Source organism: Sylvia atricapilla, chromosome 17 (genome assembly GCF_009819655.1).
Source record: "Sylvia atricapilla isolate bSylAtr1 chromosome 17, bSylAtr1.pri, whole genome shotgun sequence".
NCBI lineage: Eukaryota > Metazoa > Chordata > Aves > Passeriformes > Sylviidae > Sylvia > Sylvia atricapilla.
Window position 1 is genome coordinate 1,682,464 of NC_089156.1, and position 16,314 is coordinate 1,698,777.

General features: G+C 61.0%; 3 protein-coding genes across 4 annotated transcripts in view; 2 read left to right on the forward strand and 1 right to left on the reverse strand.

The window, feature by feature from the left end:
• Nucleotides 1-1,248: 1,248 nt before the first annotated feature.
• Nucleotides 1,249-4,899, forward strand: LOC136368809 (WD repeat and SOCS box-containing protein 2-like). The gene is made up of 9 exons (XM_066331206.1): nt 1,249-1,348; nt 1,444-1,615; nt 2,389-2,624; nt 2,799-2,930; nt 3,214-3,314; nt 3,504-3,676; nt 3,886-3,999; nt 4,343-4,450; nt 4,651-4,899. The coding sequence occupies exons 1-9, from the start codon at nt 1,333-1,335 to the stop codon at nt 4,811-4,813; spliced, it is 1,215 nt and encodes a 404-aa protein (XP_066187303.1). The 5' UTR covers nt 1,249-1,332; the 3' UTR covers nt 4,814-4,899.
• Nucleotides 4,900-5,698: 799 nt separating this feature from the next.
• LOC136368810 (replication factor C subunit 5) lies at nt 5,699-8,095 on the reverse strand. Of its 2 annotated transcripts, none has more exons than XM_066331209.1 (11): nt 8,055-8,095; nt 7,871-7,935; nt 7,651-7,778; nt 7,487-7,566; nt 7,193-7,266; nt 6,899-7,058; nt 6,713-6,794; nt 6,504-6,633; nt 6,245-6,322; nt 6,105-6,159; nt 5,699-5,976 (listed from the first exon to the last, which is right to left on the reverse strand). In XM_066331209.1, the coding sequence occupies exons 1-11, from the start codon at nt 8,084-8,086 to the stop codon at nt 5,880-5,882; spliced, it is 981 nt and encodes a 326-aa protein (XP_066187306.1). In that variant the 5' UTR covers nt 8,087-8,095; the 3' UTR covers nt 5,699-5,879. The 2 variants fall into 2 exon arrangements, with proteins under 2 accessions (XP_066187306.1, XP_066187304.1); XM_066331207.1 differs by having other exon boundaries at nt 7,642-7,778.
• Nucleotides 8,096-13,739: 5,644 nt separating this feature from the next.
• Nucleotides 13,740-16,314, forward strand: part of LOC136369130 (kinase suppressor of Ras 2-like) — a 50,669-nt gene continuing 48,094 nt past the window's right edge. The window contains exon 1 of the mRNA XM_066331797.1: nt 13,740-13,916. Coding sequence (XP_066187894.1) covers nt 13,740-13,916 — 177 coding nt within the window. The remainder of the gene's footprint in view (nt 13,917-16,314) is intronic.

The window sequence follows — 16,314 nt, forward strand, 5'->3', positions numbered from 1 at the left end:
GCGAGCGCGGGTGAGGTGGCACCGTGCCCGCCGTGGGGTCCCGTCACGGGCCGGGGACCAGAGCACAGCCACCCTCCGTCCTAGAGGCGGGGAAACTGAGGCACGGGGGCATGGCAGAGCCGTGGTGCCTGTGGTGGGGGGGTTTTGTCATGTAAGAGCTGAGGGGCACAAGGGGTGGGTGTCCTCAGGATGGGGGGGCTCGGTCTGGACCCCAAAGTGCCAAAGTAGAGAGGAAATGGGTGAACATTGGACTTGGGGGTGAGAAGAGGAAGGAGGTGCACGGGACCCCCAGGAGACATCCAGGTGACCCCACCCTCAGTGGGGACACGCTGAGGGGCACTCCAGCAGGTCTCGGGGTGTCTGTGGGTGCAGCACCAGTCCGTGCAGCCCGGCCTCTCTGCGCCGGGGACCCTGAGCCAGAGAGGACGGCGAGGGGGGACAGCCCTGCCCTGGGGAGGGGCACTGCGGGCCCGGGGGGCTGGAAGGTGCGGAGTCCGGAGTGAGGGGTGGGCTGGCCACATGTGTCCTGCTGTGACTCACGGCCGGCACTGCCAGGGTGGGCATCACCCCGTGCGTGCTGAGGGGCTCAAAGGGGGGCGATGGTTCTTGGGGTGGGTTCTTCGGGGGGACGATGTGGGGACACGGAGTGCTACTAAAGGGGGGCCGCAATGAGATCCTTGGGGGCTGAATGTGGGGGGGCTGCTGAATGGGGCGGTGTCACCCATGGGGGTGCTGGGTCCTGGCGGTGTCACTGCTGGGCGGGAGCCCTGTGTGGGTGCTGGGGAGGTGGCACTGCCGCGGGGAGCCACTCTGTGGGTCCTGAGGGGATGTCACTGTCAGGGGGCGTCATCCTGTGGGTCCTGAGAGGTGTCACCGCTGGAAGGTGTCCCGGTGAGGGTGCCGGGTCCGGGTGTCACCGCCGGGAGTGTCCCGGTGAGGGTGCTGGGCCCTGGTGTCACTGCCGGGAGTGTCCCGGTGAGGGTGCCGGGTCCGGGTGTCACCGCCGGGAGTGTCCCGGTGAGGGTGCCGGGTCCGGGTGTCACCGCCGGGAGTGTCCCGGTGAGGGTGCGGGTCCCTGAGGCAGTGGCTGTCCCCCGGGCCCGGCGGGCGGGAGCAGGCCCGGTGCCCGCCCTTTCTCCCTCAGGAGGGCTCTCCCCCGTCCTCTCCCGCCCCATCCCGCCCCATCCCGGCTCTCCCGGCGGCGGGGCGGTGCTGTTGGCGGCGGGGCCGGAGGAGGCGGCCCCGGGTCCCCTCCCCTCGCCGCCGCTTCCGCCGCCGCCGCCGCCCTGGGCCGGGCGGGCCCGGCGGGGCCGAGCGGGCGGCGGGGCCGCCATGAAGCCGAGCGGAGGTGAGCGGAGGCCGGCGGGGACACGGGGGTGCGGGGGATGCGAGGGGTGACGGGGATTCGGGGGCTCTGGGGCTGACGGGGCCGTCCCGCCGCAGACGAGCCGGTGCTGCTGGCGGAGCTGAAGCCGGGCCGGCCCCAGCGCTACGATTGGAAATCCAGCTGCGAGACCTGGAGCGTCGCCTTCTCCCCCGACGGGGCCTGGTTCGCCTGGTCCCAGGGACACTGCGTGGTCAAACTGATCCCGTGGCCTCTGGGGGAGGCCGAGCTGTGAGTGCGGAGTCATGGAATGGGTTGGGTTGGAAGGGACCCTAAAGCTCGTCTAGTGCCACCCCTGCCATGGCAGGGACACCTCCCACTGTCCCAGGCTGCTCCAAGCCCCAGTGTCCAGCCTGGCCTTGGGCACTGCCAGGGATCCAGGGGCAGCCACAGCTGCTCTGGGCACCCTGTGCCAGGGCCTGCCCACCCTGCCAGGGAACAATTCCTGCCCAATATCCCATCCAGCCCTGCCCTCTGGCACTGGGAAGCCATTCCCTGTGTCCTGTCCCTCCAGCCCTTGTCCCCAGTCCCTCTCCAGCTCTCCTGGAGCCCCTTTAGGCTCTGGAAGGGGCTCTGAGCTCTCCCTGGAGCCTTCTCCTCTCCAGGTGAGCACCCCCAGCTCTCCCAGCCTGGCTCCAGAGCAGAGGGGCTCCAGCCCTGGGAGCAGCTCCTTGCCTGGTTTCACTCCAGCAGCTCCATGTCCTTCTGATGTTGTCCTTCCACCACCCCAGGACTGGTGGCAGCTCTGCAGGTGGGGTCTCACCTGGGCAGGGCAGAGGAGCAGAATTCCCCCTCCCCTGCTGCCCACACTGGGGGATCAGCCTAGGGTGTTTCTGGTTTCCAGCCCTCACTCACCATCACCAAAGTCCTCCCAGTGCTCTTCCCCATCTGATCAGTCCAGCTTGGATTGATCCCAGGGGTTGCCCAGTGTGGGTAGATGGGTGCATGGAGCTGGAGTGAGGAGCCTCGGGGTGAACAGTCCCCCCATCCCTGCCTCCCTCCAGTGGCTGCAAAATCTCGGAGCGCAAGAGCCGGGGCGGCAAAGCGGAGACCTTGAGCTGTGGGGCAGCCAAGGAGAAGACTCTGGAGTGTGGGCAGATCGTGTGGGGTCTGGCCTTCAGTGCCTGGCCAGCAACTGAGGATGGTGACACAGATCCTGCCTGTGCCATGGGCCTTCCCTGCCTGGTCCTGGCCACGGGGCTCAACGACGGGCAGATCAAGGTGTGGGAGGTGCAGACAGGTGAGTAGCCCTCACTGTCGTGGCTCCAGGCTGGCTGTCCCCTTGTTCCCCTGTGGAAGGAGATCCCATCTCCCTCCTTCCCCAATACCTGCCCTGTCCCAAGCTGGGCGGCGTGAGGGGCTCTGCCTCATTCCCCAGGGATGGATGACACTGAGCATGGCTCTTCTCTTGCAGGGCACCTCCTCTTCAGCCTCTTGGGACACCAGGATGTTGTCAGGGATCTGAGCTTTGCTCCCAATGGAAGCCCCATCCTCGTGTCGGCCTCGCGGGACAAGACCTTGCGTGTGTGGGACCTGAGCAGGGATGGTAGGAATGCACAGGGATATCCCTGTGCTGGCTCAGGGAAGGGGGAGAAATCCCTCTTAGGAGGGAAGATGATGGGAGAGGACCTTTGGGGACAGTATTTGAGGCAGAAGGGGACAGCCCTGTGACAGGGAGCAGAGTTTGACCTCAGAGATGCAGGAGGGCATTGCCTTGGGATTTACCCAGGGAATCCTCAGCCCAGTGTAAATTCCCACTGGGGAAGGGGAGGAGGAGCAGAGCCAAGGAGTCCTGTTCCCTTCTGGTGACACATCTCTGCTGTCCCCAGGGCGGCAGGTCCAGGTGCTGTCGGGCCATGTGCAGTGGGTCTATTGCTGCTCCATCTCCCCAGACTGCAGCATGCTCTGCTCCGCTGCCGGCGAGAAGTCGGTGAGTCCTGCAGGATGGGAGCCATCCCTGGGCCTGCTGAATCCAGCCCTCTGTGTCCCCAGAATCCCCGCTGGGAGAAGGGCCAGGCCATCCTGCCCTGGCTCCTCAGGAGCTGGAACTTGGGAGCAGAGCCCACGTGCTTTAAACCTTGGGATGCTCCCAGCCTGATCCCCTGCCCAAATCCCGCAGGCGCTGCTGTGGAGCATGAGATCCTACACACTCATCCGGAGGCTGGAGGGCCACCAGAGCAGCGTGGTGTCCTGTGACTTCTCCCCAGACTCTGCTCTCCTTGTCACCGCTTCCTATGACGCCTGTGTCATCATGTGGGACCCCTACACCGGGGAGCAGCTCAGGACACTGCGGTATGGACCTGGGAGGGGACACAGCAGTGACAGAGAGGTTTTTAGGGCTGGATGTGGCTTTCCCTTCTCCCTGGGCACAGCCATCACCACTCCTCTCCTTCCAGAGGCAAGATATGGGCCTGCCAAGTTTGGCAGCTCTGCCAGCCTCAGCGGGGGAAGGGGCTGGTGGCAGCTCAAAGCTGAGTCTGGGATGTTGTCCCCACCCACAGCCATGTCCCGTTGCACTCCACACTGGATTCCAGTGGTGAAATCCACACCAGCTCCCTGCGCTCTGTCTGCTTCTCCCCTGAGGGGCTCTACCTGGCCACGGTGGCAGATGACAGGTGAGTGAACCCCTGTGGGGACCCAGAGAGGGGCCCAGGAGACCAGAATGAACCAGCTCAGGAGGTGGGGAATAAATGTGCCAGGTTCTGGAATAAGTGGAAAGGTCAGGCCCATGGGAACACCATGGCTTGGCTGTGACAAGGGGTAGCAAGGTCAGGGCCCTGTCACCCTGAGCTGAGGTCTGTGTCCTGCTGGGTGCTGTGCCACCCTCAGCAGGGGACAGTCTTCCCTGGGAGACTCCCATGGGAAGCAAATCCTTCTTGTTTATGTGTCTTCAGATGATCCCAGAAGCTTTATTTTGGCAACAAGGCACTGCACCGTGTCCTCTCCCTTTCTCCACAGGCTCTTGAGGATCTGGGCCTTGGAGTATCGGTCCCCAGTGGCCTTTGCCCCCATGACAAACGGTCTGTGCTGCATGTACTTCCCACATGGAGGATTCATTGCCACAGGGTGAGTAAACAGGAGAGGGTGGAGAAACAGGGAGATCAGCTGAGCTGATCCTGCAGCTCAGCAAATTCTGGGCTTCCCTGGGGATAGCTTTCCTGGCTGGGGAGCACACGCTCCTTGGCAAGCTTGGGAATATTTGGGAGCAGTTGGAATTCCTCGTGTCCCTCTGCCCTGTGCTCAGGGTTGTTTGGATCCCATTGCAGGACCAGGGATGGCCACGTGCAGTTCTGGACAGCCCCGAGGGTCCTCTCGTCACTCAAGCACTTGTGCCGCAAAGCCCTGCGCACCTTCCTCACCACCTACCAGGTGCTGGCGCTGCCCATTCCCAGGAAGCTGAAGGAATTCCTCACTTACAGGACTTTTTAAGGCAGCAGGGAGAGCAGAGGCACGGAGGTGAGCCCTGGAGCTCGGCCTGGGCCGGTGGCGCCGCAGGAACGCCGAGCCGTGAGCCAGGAGCGTCGCTGCTCCTGTGGTTTTGGGGCTGTGGAGGGCTTTTCTTGGTGTCATAATACAAAAACCCAGCAAAATCCCATGCAGAGGGTGAGGGGCAGAGCTGCGGTGGCCCCGCAGGGGACACGGGTGGGACACAGGTCCCCCTGTCCCCTGCTGCCCGCTGGGGTTGGGTCAGGTGCTTCTGCTTCTGAGTGCAATGGTGTGGGATGGTGGGACAGCTGCTGTGGGAGCTGTTGTCACCTGCACAAATATGGGGCTAACCCCCCCCCAAACACCCACCTGGGAATGTCCCTCTGTCCCAGTGGAGTGCGGGCTCTGCCGCTCTCCCGGCGTGGGCAGGAGAGAGACAAGCCCGAGCAGGTCTCAATAAATAAAAATTGATTCCTCATGATTTCCCTTCTGGCTCGCTCAGGTGACCTGGGAGTGCCTGGCACCGCCCTGGCTGCCAGGGAAGGGCAGCAGAGGTGTCCACCTGCAGGAAGAGGTGGCTTCACTCCCTCCCCTGCTCCCATTCCTCTCTTGCTTTCTCTCTGTGCTGGAGCGTGGCACTCAATCAGCCAAATTCCCAAACATGCTGAACATGCAGCAGTGTTTTGTTTGTCCCCATCCTCCAGCTTAGCTGGCGGCTGAAGCAACAGCACATTTCCTGTGTGCTGGCAGGCTTTGTGGAGGGAATTCTCCCCCAAACATCCCCAGGATGTTGTTTTTCCCTTGGGAACAGCTGAACACAGAAAGCTGATGCTCCCCTACCCCCCCAGCTCCCTTCAGGAAGAAAAAGCAAAGACCAGTGCGACCTGCTGGGCTTTGGAGGCACCTGTATTTTCCCACGGAGCTTGGGAATAATGCTACCTTTTAAAAACCTTTTTACCCTGACTGCACTCAAGGCTTCCAGAAAGGAACTGGGAAGCTGCAGGGAGCAGCTTCAGGCATGGTCCTGATGGTCCTTCCCAAATCCAGCAGCAGATCCACCCGGCAGGGCTCAGGCTTCAGCCACCACCAGGTCCCTCGTGACCTGGAAGGCAGCGATGAGGGAGCTCAGCTGGATCTTCTCGCTTGTGCCAGCAGCCAGGCGGTACCTGGAGAGGGAATAAGGACAGCTTTGGGGGTTTCTGCCACTGTGGGTGCCCCCCAAAGCCATGGGCTGTGTGCCAGCAGTGCCCAGCGACCAGCAGGAACCACCCCAGACTGGGGAAGTGACACTCACTCGATGTCTGCCAGCTTGATCAGCAGCTGGATGCGGATGGAGGGGGGGAAGTCGACTGTGGAGAGAAGGAAACACTTCAGTGAGGGGCAGGGGGAAGTTTGGCCTCTCCAGGATCATCTGGAGCCAGACCCTTTCCCCACCTCTGTGCACGAAGAGATGGATCTCAGTGAGGATGTCCTGCAGGGCCAGGCCCTTCAGCGTCTTCAGCTCCATGATTTCTGGGATGAGAGTGAGTCAAGGCCTTGCTTCCAGGCATTTCCCTGCCAGATCTGCTCCTCCTCTCTGCAGCAACCCCGAGGGGCCTCCCCAGCGAGCATCACCCACACCAGAGACCACAGAGATCCCTGGGGAAGAGCAGGGTTTATCCCAGATGGGAATAACCCCCGGGGCAAAGGATACTGCGGTAGGCGGTGGAAAAATCCTGGTTCAGCATCCAGTCGAGGATGTTGGCGATGTCAGACTTGAGGGGATGCCCCGTGCAGGTGTAAACGTTCTCCTCTGTCACCTTCCCAAAGGCCATGGAGGTACTCTGAGGAAGAGGAGGGAACAGGAAGGATGAAGAGGCCCCTCCAGCTCTACTGGCCAGGGGCTGATGGCCACAGTCCCACCTGCAAGATATTGAGGGCCCTGCGCATGTCCCCGCTGGAGAGGGTCACCAGAGCCTTCATCCCGTCCTCGCTCACATCCACCCTGGAAAACGGCACCCAGGGATTTGGAACTGTGGGAATCCAAGCTGCTGCTCCTCCCTGGCAGGGAATGGGCACGGAGGGGGCGTGGAGGGATCCCCCACTCACCCCTCCTCCTGGATGACGTGCTGCAGCCGCGGCACCATCAGCTCCGGGGTCAGGGGGCCGAAGCGGAAGCGGGTGCAGCGGGATTGCAGGGCGGGAATGATCTTGGAGAGGTAGTTGCAGATGAGGCAAAACCGGGTGTTTTCTGTGAACTTCTCGATCACTGCAAAAAGGAGGGAGGGGAGGAGGGTCCTTGGCTGTTGCCTTCTCCTGATTCCCACCCTGTGCTGGGCTGGATGAGGCTGATGGTTGCACAGTGTGGGATTCCTGCAGTGTGGGATTCCCAGTGCTCCTCACCTCTCCTCAGGGCATTCTGAGCATCCTGGGTCATGGCATCGGCTTCATCCAGGATGACAAGCTTGAAGCCTTTCCTGGGAAAAGGGTGGGTTTGGTGCCGGAGAAGGAGGAGCTGGGAGGTTTGTTCCCAGCCTGACTCGTGGGAAACCCTTCTTGCATCCTCACCTTCCCTTCTTGCTGGGCACGTTCCCACCCACCCCGGGACCTCCCAGATCCCCTTCCCAATCCAAGTGCCAGGTCCAGGAGGGTGGCAAAGAGATGGGGAACGTCGGGAAGCAGAGACCCACCACGTACTTAAAGATGGTCCTGGTGCTGGCGAAGCTCAGGATGGGCCCTCGGACGATGTCGATGCCCCGGTCATCAGAAGCATTAAGCTGTAAGGGAATGATGTGGGTCCCTATCCCTGCATCCCATCCCACCCCACCCCATCCCACCCTGTTCCCGCTCACCTCCAGCACCATGGAGCCGAACTCCCGCTCCCGGTACAGTTGCCTGGCACAGGCCAGGATGGTGGATGTCTTCCCGGTGCCGGGCGGCCCATAGAGGAGCAGATGGGGGAGCCGGTCCTCGCTGATGAAGCGCTGCACTGCGGGATAACAGCGGGATAACAGCGGGATAACCGGCTGGGGGACACCCGGGACCGGCGGGGGTGGTCACCGAGGGGATGGGATTATTTACCGGTGCTGAGGATGTCCCGGTGAGACACCAGCTCGGACAGCGCCTGCGGACGGTACTTCTCCACCCTGCACCGGGGAAAGAAAGGAGCGGGGAGTCAGCCCCGAGGCAGTTCCCGCCGCGCTATCCCGCTATCCCGCTATCCCGCTATCCCGCTATCCCGGTATCCCCCCGCTCCCGGCCGTACCACGGCAGGTTCGCGCTGCCCGCCGGCGCCATGTTGGGAAGTCTCGCGAGAGCGCCGCCAAGCGCGCGAGAGCGGCGGGGCGGGGCGGGGCTGAGGGCGCGGGCGCCGCCGGAGCGGGAACGTCCCGGGCCCTGACCGCAATTCCCGGGATCCGGGGCCGGCCGGGGGTGTGCTGTGCCGGGCCTGCCCACCCTGCCAGGGAACAGTTCCTGCCCAATATCCCATCCAGCCCTGCCCTCTGGCACTGGGAAGCCATTCCCTGTGTCCTGTCCCTCCAGCCCTTGTCCCCAGTCCCTCTCCAGCTCTCCTGGAGCCCCTTTAGGCCCTGGAAGGGGCTCTGAGCTCTCCCTGGAGCCTTCTCCTCTCCAGGTGAGCACCCCCAGCTCTCCCAGCCTGGCTCCAGAGCAGAGGGGATCCAGCCCTTGGAGCAGCTCCTCCTCTGGATTTTCCAGCAGCTCCAGGTCGCTCCTGTGCTGGGCTGGGCACGGCGTTCCCACTGAGGTCTCACCTGAGCGGAGAGGGAGAATCCCGCCATCCTGCAGTCTCTGTCCACGGCAGGGGGTGGAACGAGGTGCCCTTTAAGGTCCCTTCCAACCCAACCCATTCCGTGATTCTGTGAGTGGGAAGAGCACGGTGCTGGCATTCACCAGAGCAGGGTGGTCCCTGCCATCCTGGGGAAATCACGGCAGCAGGAATTGCTGGATTGATTGTGAGCAAGGTTTTGGGCAAACACAGTGCCCCTGCCTTCAGAAAACCCTAGGGATGAGAGGGGCACCTTTGGGTGCCGGGACACTTGAGGAGAGAAGATCTGGGATCTTCCCAGTGTGACAGGAACAGTAAACTCCAGAGGTGGCTGCCAGAACAAAATACCTTTATCGCTGTCCTTGCTGCTTCCCAGCTTCTGGAAAAGCCCTGGAGCCCCATTTAGAGAAGGAGCTTAGAGGTGAGAATTAGCCCAGGCTGCTGGAGTGATGCTCCAGTGCTGCCCTGATCCCAGAAAGGAAAGCAGGCGGGAGTGAGAGGCACTGGCTTGGAAAATTCAGGTGGACTGAGGATGGGAAGTGATCCATTGGGAAGTAGAGGTGCAGGGCAGGCAAAAAAAAAAAAAAAAAAAAAAAAAAAAAAAAATCCCTGGAAAAATGCCATTGCTGACAAGGGAAGCAGGAACATCAAGAGCTCCAGACTGGCTCCTACAAAAATTCAAAAATCTCCTGGAGGGCAGCTGCTTTCCTGGCTTTTCCCCCCCTTTTTATCCCCTGCAGCCCCATAAAGGAAAGCAGGAGCTGGAAGCTGAGGTCAGCAGCCTCAGCCGTCCCTCTGGGCGCGTGACAGCCGTGACAGATGGCCCTTCCCTTCGGAGCCTCCAGGTCCTTCCCGGGCACCTGGGAACAGCCGGGAGCTGGGATTTTCCTGCACATCCTGGATCCAGAGCTGCAGCTCTCCCCTGGATCTGCCTTCACCTGGGGCAGCCTCTTGGCCTCCTAAATGGATTTTTCCAGGCGTTTTCCCCGTCATTAATAAAGGCTGAGCTCTGGAGCAGGGGAAATCTTTGGGGTGTTGTTTGATAGGGTTAAATCCACCCCTGGGATGGCTCTGATATCCCTCCTGGGTGGGGATGAGGGGACAGAGGTGATGGGATGGAGATGATGGGACGAGGAACGTGAGACTGGCATGGTGGTGACAGAGGTGGTGACAGTGTGGGACAGGGGTGATGGCACAGAGGTGATGGGACAGAGATGGTGGGGACAGAAGTGATGGTGACAGTGTTGAAGGGACAGGGACAGAACCGAGGTGATGGAACAGGGATGATGGTGACAGGGATGATAGGACAGAGGTGATGGGATGGAGGTGATGATGACAAAGATTCTGTTCCACAGAGGACAAAACAGGTGCTCCTTGAGAGCTGAAATCCAAGGGATCCTCCCACCCCACGTGGAGCTGAAGAAGTTCTTTGCCATATTAATCACCAAGAAATCCCAATGCCGATATCCACAGGCTCCTGTGGAGCAGCTCACCCTGAGCTGGACCGATGAACCCTTGTGGGGTGGTTTTGGGGGATTTTGGTGGGAAACTCCGGGTGTGATGCAGTGGTGGTGTTTCCCAGGGTGGAGTGGCCATGCCAGGGCATTCCCTCTCCCTTCCCAGCAGGATGTCGTGCCTGGAAGAACACCTTTGGCACTGGGGGAACATTAACCCAGTTTAGAGACCCTGAGTCACTCCAAACACATTTCTCATGGGGAAAATCAACAGAAGTCAATTAAAATATTGTAATATTTTTATATGGACTGATTGTGCCATTCCCACTGTCTGGAATGTTCATCCACTCAGACCATGGCCAGCTCCAAGCGTGGGAGCTATACCAAAGGCTGCTGTAGTGTTTTTTGGGAAGCATAAGGTTTGGTGAACACCCCAAATCCCTGCAGGTCTGCTGCTGCAGGCTTTAGGGATGGGTGCTTTTATCCCAGTGGAGTGGAGTCTCCTTGATGGCAATTTATTTTATATTTCCCTTCCCTTCCCTGATGCTGGGAAGTTCTTGACTTCATTGACAGCCTTGGGGACAGGGCACAAAAGGGACATCCCATCTCGGGGAAATCACAAGTCCTGATTTAAAAAAAAAAAAAAAAAAAAAAAAAAAGGAAAAATCAGCAGATTTCCAGATTTTTCAGCCATGTCTCAACTTGGAGGGAGTCGACCATTGCGAGCACGGATAAAGCCATTGGGAATTTGGCCTGTGCTCTCCCAGAGCTGAGAGCGACTGGGGTGGGGATGCCAGCTGCGGATAAAGTCGTGTATCCAGAGGCAGGGAGCTCAGGGCTGTGAGGACATTGCGCCTGGAGCAGGTGAAGGGTCTGGGAACATCATTCTCCCTCCATCTCTCTGGAATTATTCCCGGGTGTTGGCCAGACTTGGCTCCCATTGCCCCAGACCAGGAATTCCCATTGCCCCAGATCCTCCCTATTGGCTCAGATTCCCTCCATGCCCCAGATCCTCCAATGGCCCCTCAATGCCCCAGACCCCCAGTGCCCCAGATCCCCCCATTTCCCCAGATCCCCCCATTTCCCCAGAGCCCCCATTCCCATTTCCCCAGAGCGCTCCATTTCCATTCTCCATCTTTGCCCCAGCCCTCACAATGCCCCATTTTCCCTCCCATTACCTCAGGTCCCCCACATTCCCCAGCCCCCCCATTATCCCCCCAATGCCCCAGCCCCCCTGCCCCCCATTTCCAGCCCCCCTCACTTACCTAGGTGACTCTATTGCAGTAGCCCCCCAATGTCCAAGTCCCCCCTTCCTCACTGACCCCCCATTATCCCAGACCGTCATTCCAACCCCCCTCATTCTCCCTGCCCCCCCAAATGCATCACGCCTCTCTCCACCCCTGGTGCTCCCCTCCTGTCCCGTTCCCGGGGGTCAGAGGGATCGGGATGAGCATGGGAAGGACTGAGGGGATGAGGCTGCGGGAGAAGGGCATGGGAATGGGGATGGGGATGGGGGAAAGTGATGGATGGGAATGGGGGAATTCTTATGAGGATGGGGAGGTGTGGGGATAGGGGAATGGGGATTAGAGAAATGTGGGAGTTTGGGGCATGGGGATATGGATGGATGATGATGAGAATGGGGGGTGCTGATGAGGATGAGGAGATGTGGGGATGGGGATGGATGGGAATAGTGGGAAAATGCTGGGGTTGGGGGCTGGGAGGGGACTGGGGGATGATGAATATGAGAGTGATGATTTAGATGGGGGGGTGATGTGGTTGAGGGTGTTGATGTAGGGGGGTGTTGATGAGGATGGGGTGGCGTGGGTGAGGGGGAGATGGGGATGGTGGGAAGGTGATGGGGATGGGAGCGATGAGGATGAGGGTGTTGATAAAGCTGGGGGATGTTGATGAGGATGGGAGGGTGACGATGAGGATGAGGGGGTGATGATGAGGATGGAGGTGTGTGTGGAAGGGGGGGTGTGGGGTGATGGGATGTGGGGTGATGAGGATGGGGGTGTTGATAGTGTTGGGGGGATGTTGAGGTGATGATGAGGATGGAGGTGTGTGGGGGAGGGGGGGATGTGGGGTGATGGGGATGGGGGTGTTGATAGGGTTGGGGGGATGTTGAGGTGATGATGAGGATGGAGAGGTGTGGGTGGGGGGGTTATGAGGGTGGAGGGATGTTGATAAGGTTGGGGGGTATGTTAATAAGGATGGAGGTGTTGATAAGGTAGGGGTATGTTGATGAGGATGGGGGTTGATGATGAGGATGGGGAGATGTGGGTGTGGGCGTGATGGGGCTGGAGGGATGTTGAGAAGGTTGGGGTGGTTGATAGGGTTGGGGGCTGTGTTGATGGGGATGGGGGTGTTGATAATTTTGGGGGGCTGTGCTGCTGATGATGGGGGTGTTGATAAGGTTGGGGGCTGTGTTGATGACGATATTGATAAGGTGTGGGGGGTGTGTTGATGATGATGGGGGTTGATAATTTTGGGGGGCTGTGTTGATGAGAATGGAGGTGTTGATAAGGTTGGGGGGCTGTGCTGATGAGGATGAGGGGTTGATAATTTTGGGGGGCTGTGTTGATGAGGATGCGGTGTTCATAAGGTTGGGGGCTGTGTTGATGAGGATGAGGGGTTGATAATTTTGGGGGGGCTGTGTTGATGAGGATGGGGTGTTGATAAGGTTGGGGGCTGTGCTGATGAGGATGGGGGTTGATAATTTTTGGGGGTGTGTTGATAATTTTGGGGGGCTGTGTTGATGAGGATTGGGGTGTTGATAATTTTGTGGGGCTGTGTTGATGACGATATTGATAAGGTGTGGGGGGCTGTGCTGATGAGGATGGGGGTGTTGATAAGGTTGGGGGGCTGTGTTGATGAGGATGAGGGGTTGATAATTTTGGGGGGCTGTGTTGATAAGGTTGGGGGGCTGTGCTGATGAGGATGGGGGTTGATAATTTTGGGGGGCTGTGTTGATAAGGTTGGGGGCTGTGTTGATGATGATGGGGGTTGATAATTTTGGGGGGCTGTGTTGATGAGGATGAGGTGTTGATAATTTTGGGGGGCTGTGTTGATGATGATGGGGGTTGATAATTTTGGGGGGCTGTGTTGATGAGGATGGGGTGTTGATAATTTTGGGGGGCTGTGTTGATGAGGATGGGGTGTTGATAATTTTGGGGGGCTGTGTTGATGAGGATGGGGTGTTGATAATTTTGGGGGGCTGTGTTGATGATGATGGGGGTTGATAATTTTGGGGGGCTGTGCTGATGAGGAGGGGTGTTGATAATTTTGGGGGGCTGTGTTGATGATGATGAGGATATTGATAAGGTGCAGAGGTAGTTGAGGACGATGTGGGGGTGATGATGAGGATGCTGATGGTGGCCGCGGGGGCGATGCGGATGCCGCGAAGCTGCCGGGCCCGGGGGTGCCGGCCCGGGGGCGTGCGGGGGTTCCCGCGCGGAGCGGCGCGCAGCGAGCGCGGCCCCGCGGAGCCGGAGCGCGCCGCCCCCGCCCCCGCCCCGCCGCGCCCGGGGGGGGGTAGCGGCGGCGGCGCCGCGCTGACGGCTCGGTGGGCACCGCGATGCTGCGGGCCGCGGCCGAGCGGGGCTGAGCGGCGGCGGGGGCCGGCGAGCGGAGCCCAGGGAAGGGGGGGGCCGCGGCGGCGGCGGGCGGAGGGGAGGGCGGGCGGGGGGAGGGGGGGGGACGGCGAGCGATGGATGAGGACAACATGACGAGGAGCGAGGAGCAGGAGCTGAGTCTGCAGAAGGCGCTGCAGCAGTGCGAGCTGGTCCAGAACATGATCGACATCAGCATCTCCAACCTGGAGGGGCTCCGCACCAAGTGCGCCGCCTCCAACGACCTCACGCAGAAGGAGATCCGCACCCTGGAGGTACGGGCCCGCCGACCCTCCCCGACATCGACACCCCCCCATCAGTCTCCCCCCCACACCCCCCCCGGGCCGCGGCGGGTTCCCCCGCGGCGCTGCGGTGCGCCCGAGTGAGGCTGCGCGCTCTGCAGGTGGCCCCGAGGTGGGTCCGGGACCACCGAACCCTCCTGCCGGGACCCAGCGCGGGGGGCCCGGCGCCGGCCGCAGCCCCCCGGTATCCTCCCGGCAGCCCCCGGCATCCCCCGGCCCGGCTGCGTCCCTCCCGCGGCTTCCACCGGCCGGCAGGCGGCATCCCCCGGCCCACCTGCATCCCCCGGCCCACCTGCATCCCTTCCCCCTCCCCGCAGTCCCCGGGCCGGCCGCATCCCTTCCTCCGGGCTGCTGCTCCAGCCGGGCTGCCTCCCATCGGCCCACCTGCACCCCTGCTGCCTGGCTCCATCCCCCCAGCCTGGCTGCATCCCTTTCCCTGGACTGCATCCCCTCGGCCCACCTGCATTCCGTGTGGCAGGCTGCATCCCACGGGCCTGGCTGCATCCCTTCCACCAGGCAGCATCCCCTCAGCCCACCTGCATCCCTTCCACCAGGCAGCATCCCTTGGGCCTGGATGAATCCTTTTCCCTGAGCTGCATCCCCTCAGCCCACCTGCATCCCTTCCACGGGGCTGCATCCCCTCAGCCCACCTGCATCCCTTCCACCAGGCAGCATCCCCTGGGCCTGGATGAATCCTTTTCCCTGAGCTGCATCCCCTCAGCCCACCTGCATCCCCTCCAGCAGCTCCAAGTGTCCCAGCTGGCTGCATCCCCGTGTCCCACCTGCATCTCTCCCACCAGGCAGCAGCCCCCTGGCCCGGCTGCCTCCTCCCCTCCCCACTCGTGCCTCGGAGGGGATGAGGCTCCCCTTGGAGCGTGCTGAGCCCCCACTGGGGTGAATTTGGGGTTCAGGAGGAGGTCGGTGGGCTGTGGTGGGCAGGGACTGGCCAGGGATTCCCAGGCTGAGTGGGATCCCTGCAGCTGGCACGGAGAGAGGAGAAGCGAGGCCGTGACCCTGGGGAGACGCCAGCGGGGCTGTGCTGGGGCTGTGGGGGCGGCTGACGCGGAGCTGGGGCTGTGGGTGGGGGGATTTCTGAGCCTGATCCCACTCGGGCCTTCCAGCTGGTCCTGCAGCCCCTCTGTGGGGCAGCTCTTGGCTCTGGACCATGACTGGAACACCCTGTCCTGCTACTTTTGCTCCCGAAGTTCCTGGGCGCTGTGGGAACATTTGGGGTGTCACCACGTCACTGCTGTGCCACTCTTGGGGAGACCCCCGGCTTGGGGTGCAGCTCCCTGCTCTGCATCCCAGCTTCTGCTCATTCCCGCTCCCATCCTGCTGTCAGCTCCCCTTGATCCCATCTCAACTCTCCATGTGAGGGGCTGGGAGCTGTTGGTCCGGGAGCCGCCTTGTGAGAGGGATAACAGGGGTTTTGGGGTGTGCTGGAGACTTTTTGGGATGCAGGCAGGCTCCGAATCCCCAGCAGAACCTGCCAGGAGGTGCAGGATCCAGGAGCTCATCCCACATGGAGCGATGGCCTCGTTGAGGACTCGTGTCCCGTGGACATGGAGGGGAGCAGGGGGGCGTGGTGGAGCCATCCTGGTGGGATGCTCCTTCCCAGCATCCCAGTGCCACTGGGGCAGCTCGGCTGGGGCTGGATGAAGGGTCTGGCGGTGGTTAAGGGGGTGTTATCCTAAAAACGCTCCCAGGGAAGCACCTCTCCAGCCCCTATGGATCACTCAGTGCCAGCCACGGGGAGCCCCGGCATTGCCATCCCTAAAACACTCCCAAACAGGGAGCTTGGGATGTTCCAGCCAAGGATATCCCTGCTGACACTCTCTGGTTGTTTGTCACCTCAAACCCAGGGTGATTCCCGCAGAGGGAGTGAATCCAGGGCCACATGCCCGATGCCAGCCCTGGACTGGCTCCTGGCGTTGTCTTGGGTTGCCACCGGCGTCACTGGGAGCGGAGCTTGGCCCTGAGTCCCCAAGTCCCCGAGTCTCTGTGTCCCTGAGTCCCTGCTGCCACCATCACGTCCCAAGGACGTGACACAGACTCCGAGGCCTCACTCGGCACCTCTTCCCTTCCCATCTGGTGGCAGCAGAGCGGGGCCAGGCAGTGCCACGGCAAAGGGGGGTGACCTGGGATGTGGCACTGGGAGGGCACCGGGGACAGTGCCCAGCCCTTGTGTCAGCACCAGCCTGGAATAAAATGGGATAATCCCCTTTTTTTGGTCAATTTTCATAGGCTAAACCTTGATTTTGCTGGATTAATAGAATTTTTTCCCTTCTTTTTTTTTTTTTTTTTTTTTTTGGTTTTTTTTTTTTTTTTGTTTTAAGCCACTTTAAGGTAGACGGTAGCTCCCATCCTCCTG

Coding starts and splice junctions, on each gene's coding strand:
- LOC136368810 (XM_066331207.1), bottom strand. CDS start 8,086: ATGGCGCCGGCGGGCAGCGCGAACCTGCCGTG. Junction 7,936..8,054: donor GGCAGCGCGAACCTGCCGTG/GTACGGCCGGGA, acceptor TCCCCGGTGCAG/GGTGGAGAAGTACCGTCCGC. Junction 6,634..6,712: donor GGGCCCTCAATATCTTGCAG/GTGGGACTGTGG, acceptor CCTCTTCCTCAG/AGTACCTCCATGGCCTTTGG.
- LOC136368809 (XM_066331206.1), top strand. Junction 1,616..2,388: donor CCTCTGGGGGAGGCCGAGCT/GTGAGTGCGGAG, acceptor GCCTCCCTCCAG/TGGCTGCAAAATCTCGGAGC. Junction 2,931..3,213: donor GTGGGACCTGAGCAGGGATG/GTAGGAATGCAC, acceptor TGCTGTCCCCAG/GGCGGCAGGTCCAGGTGCTG.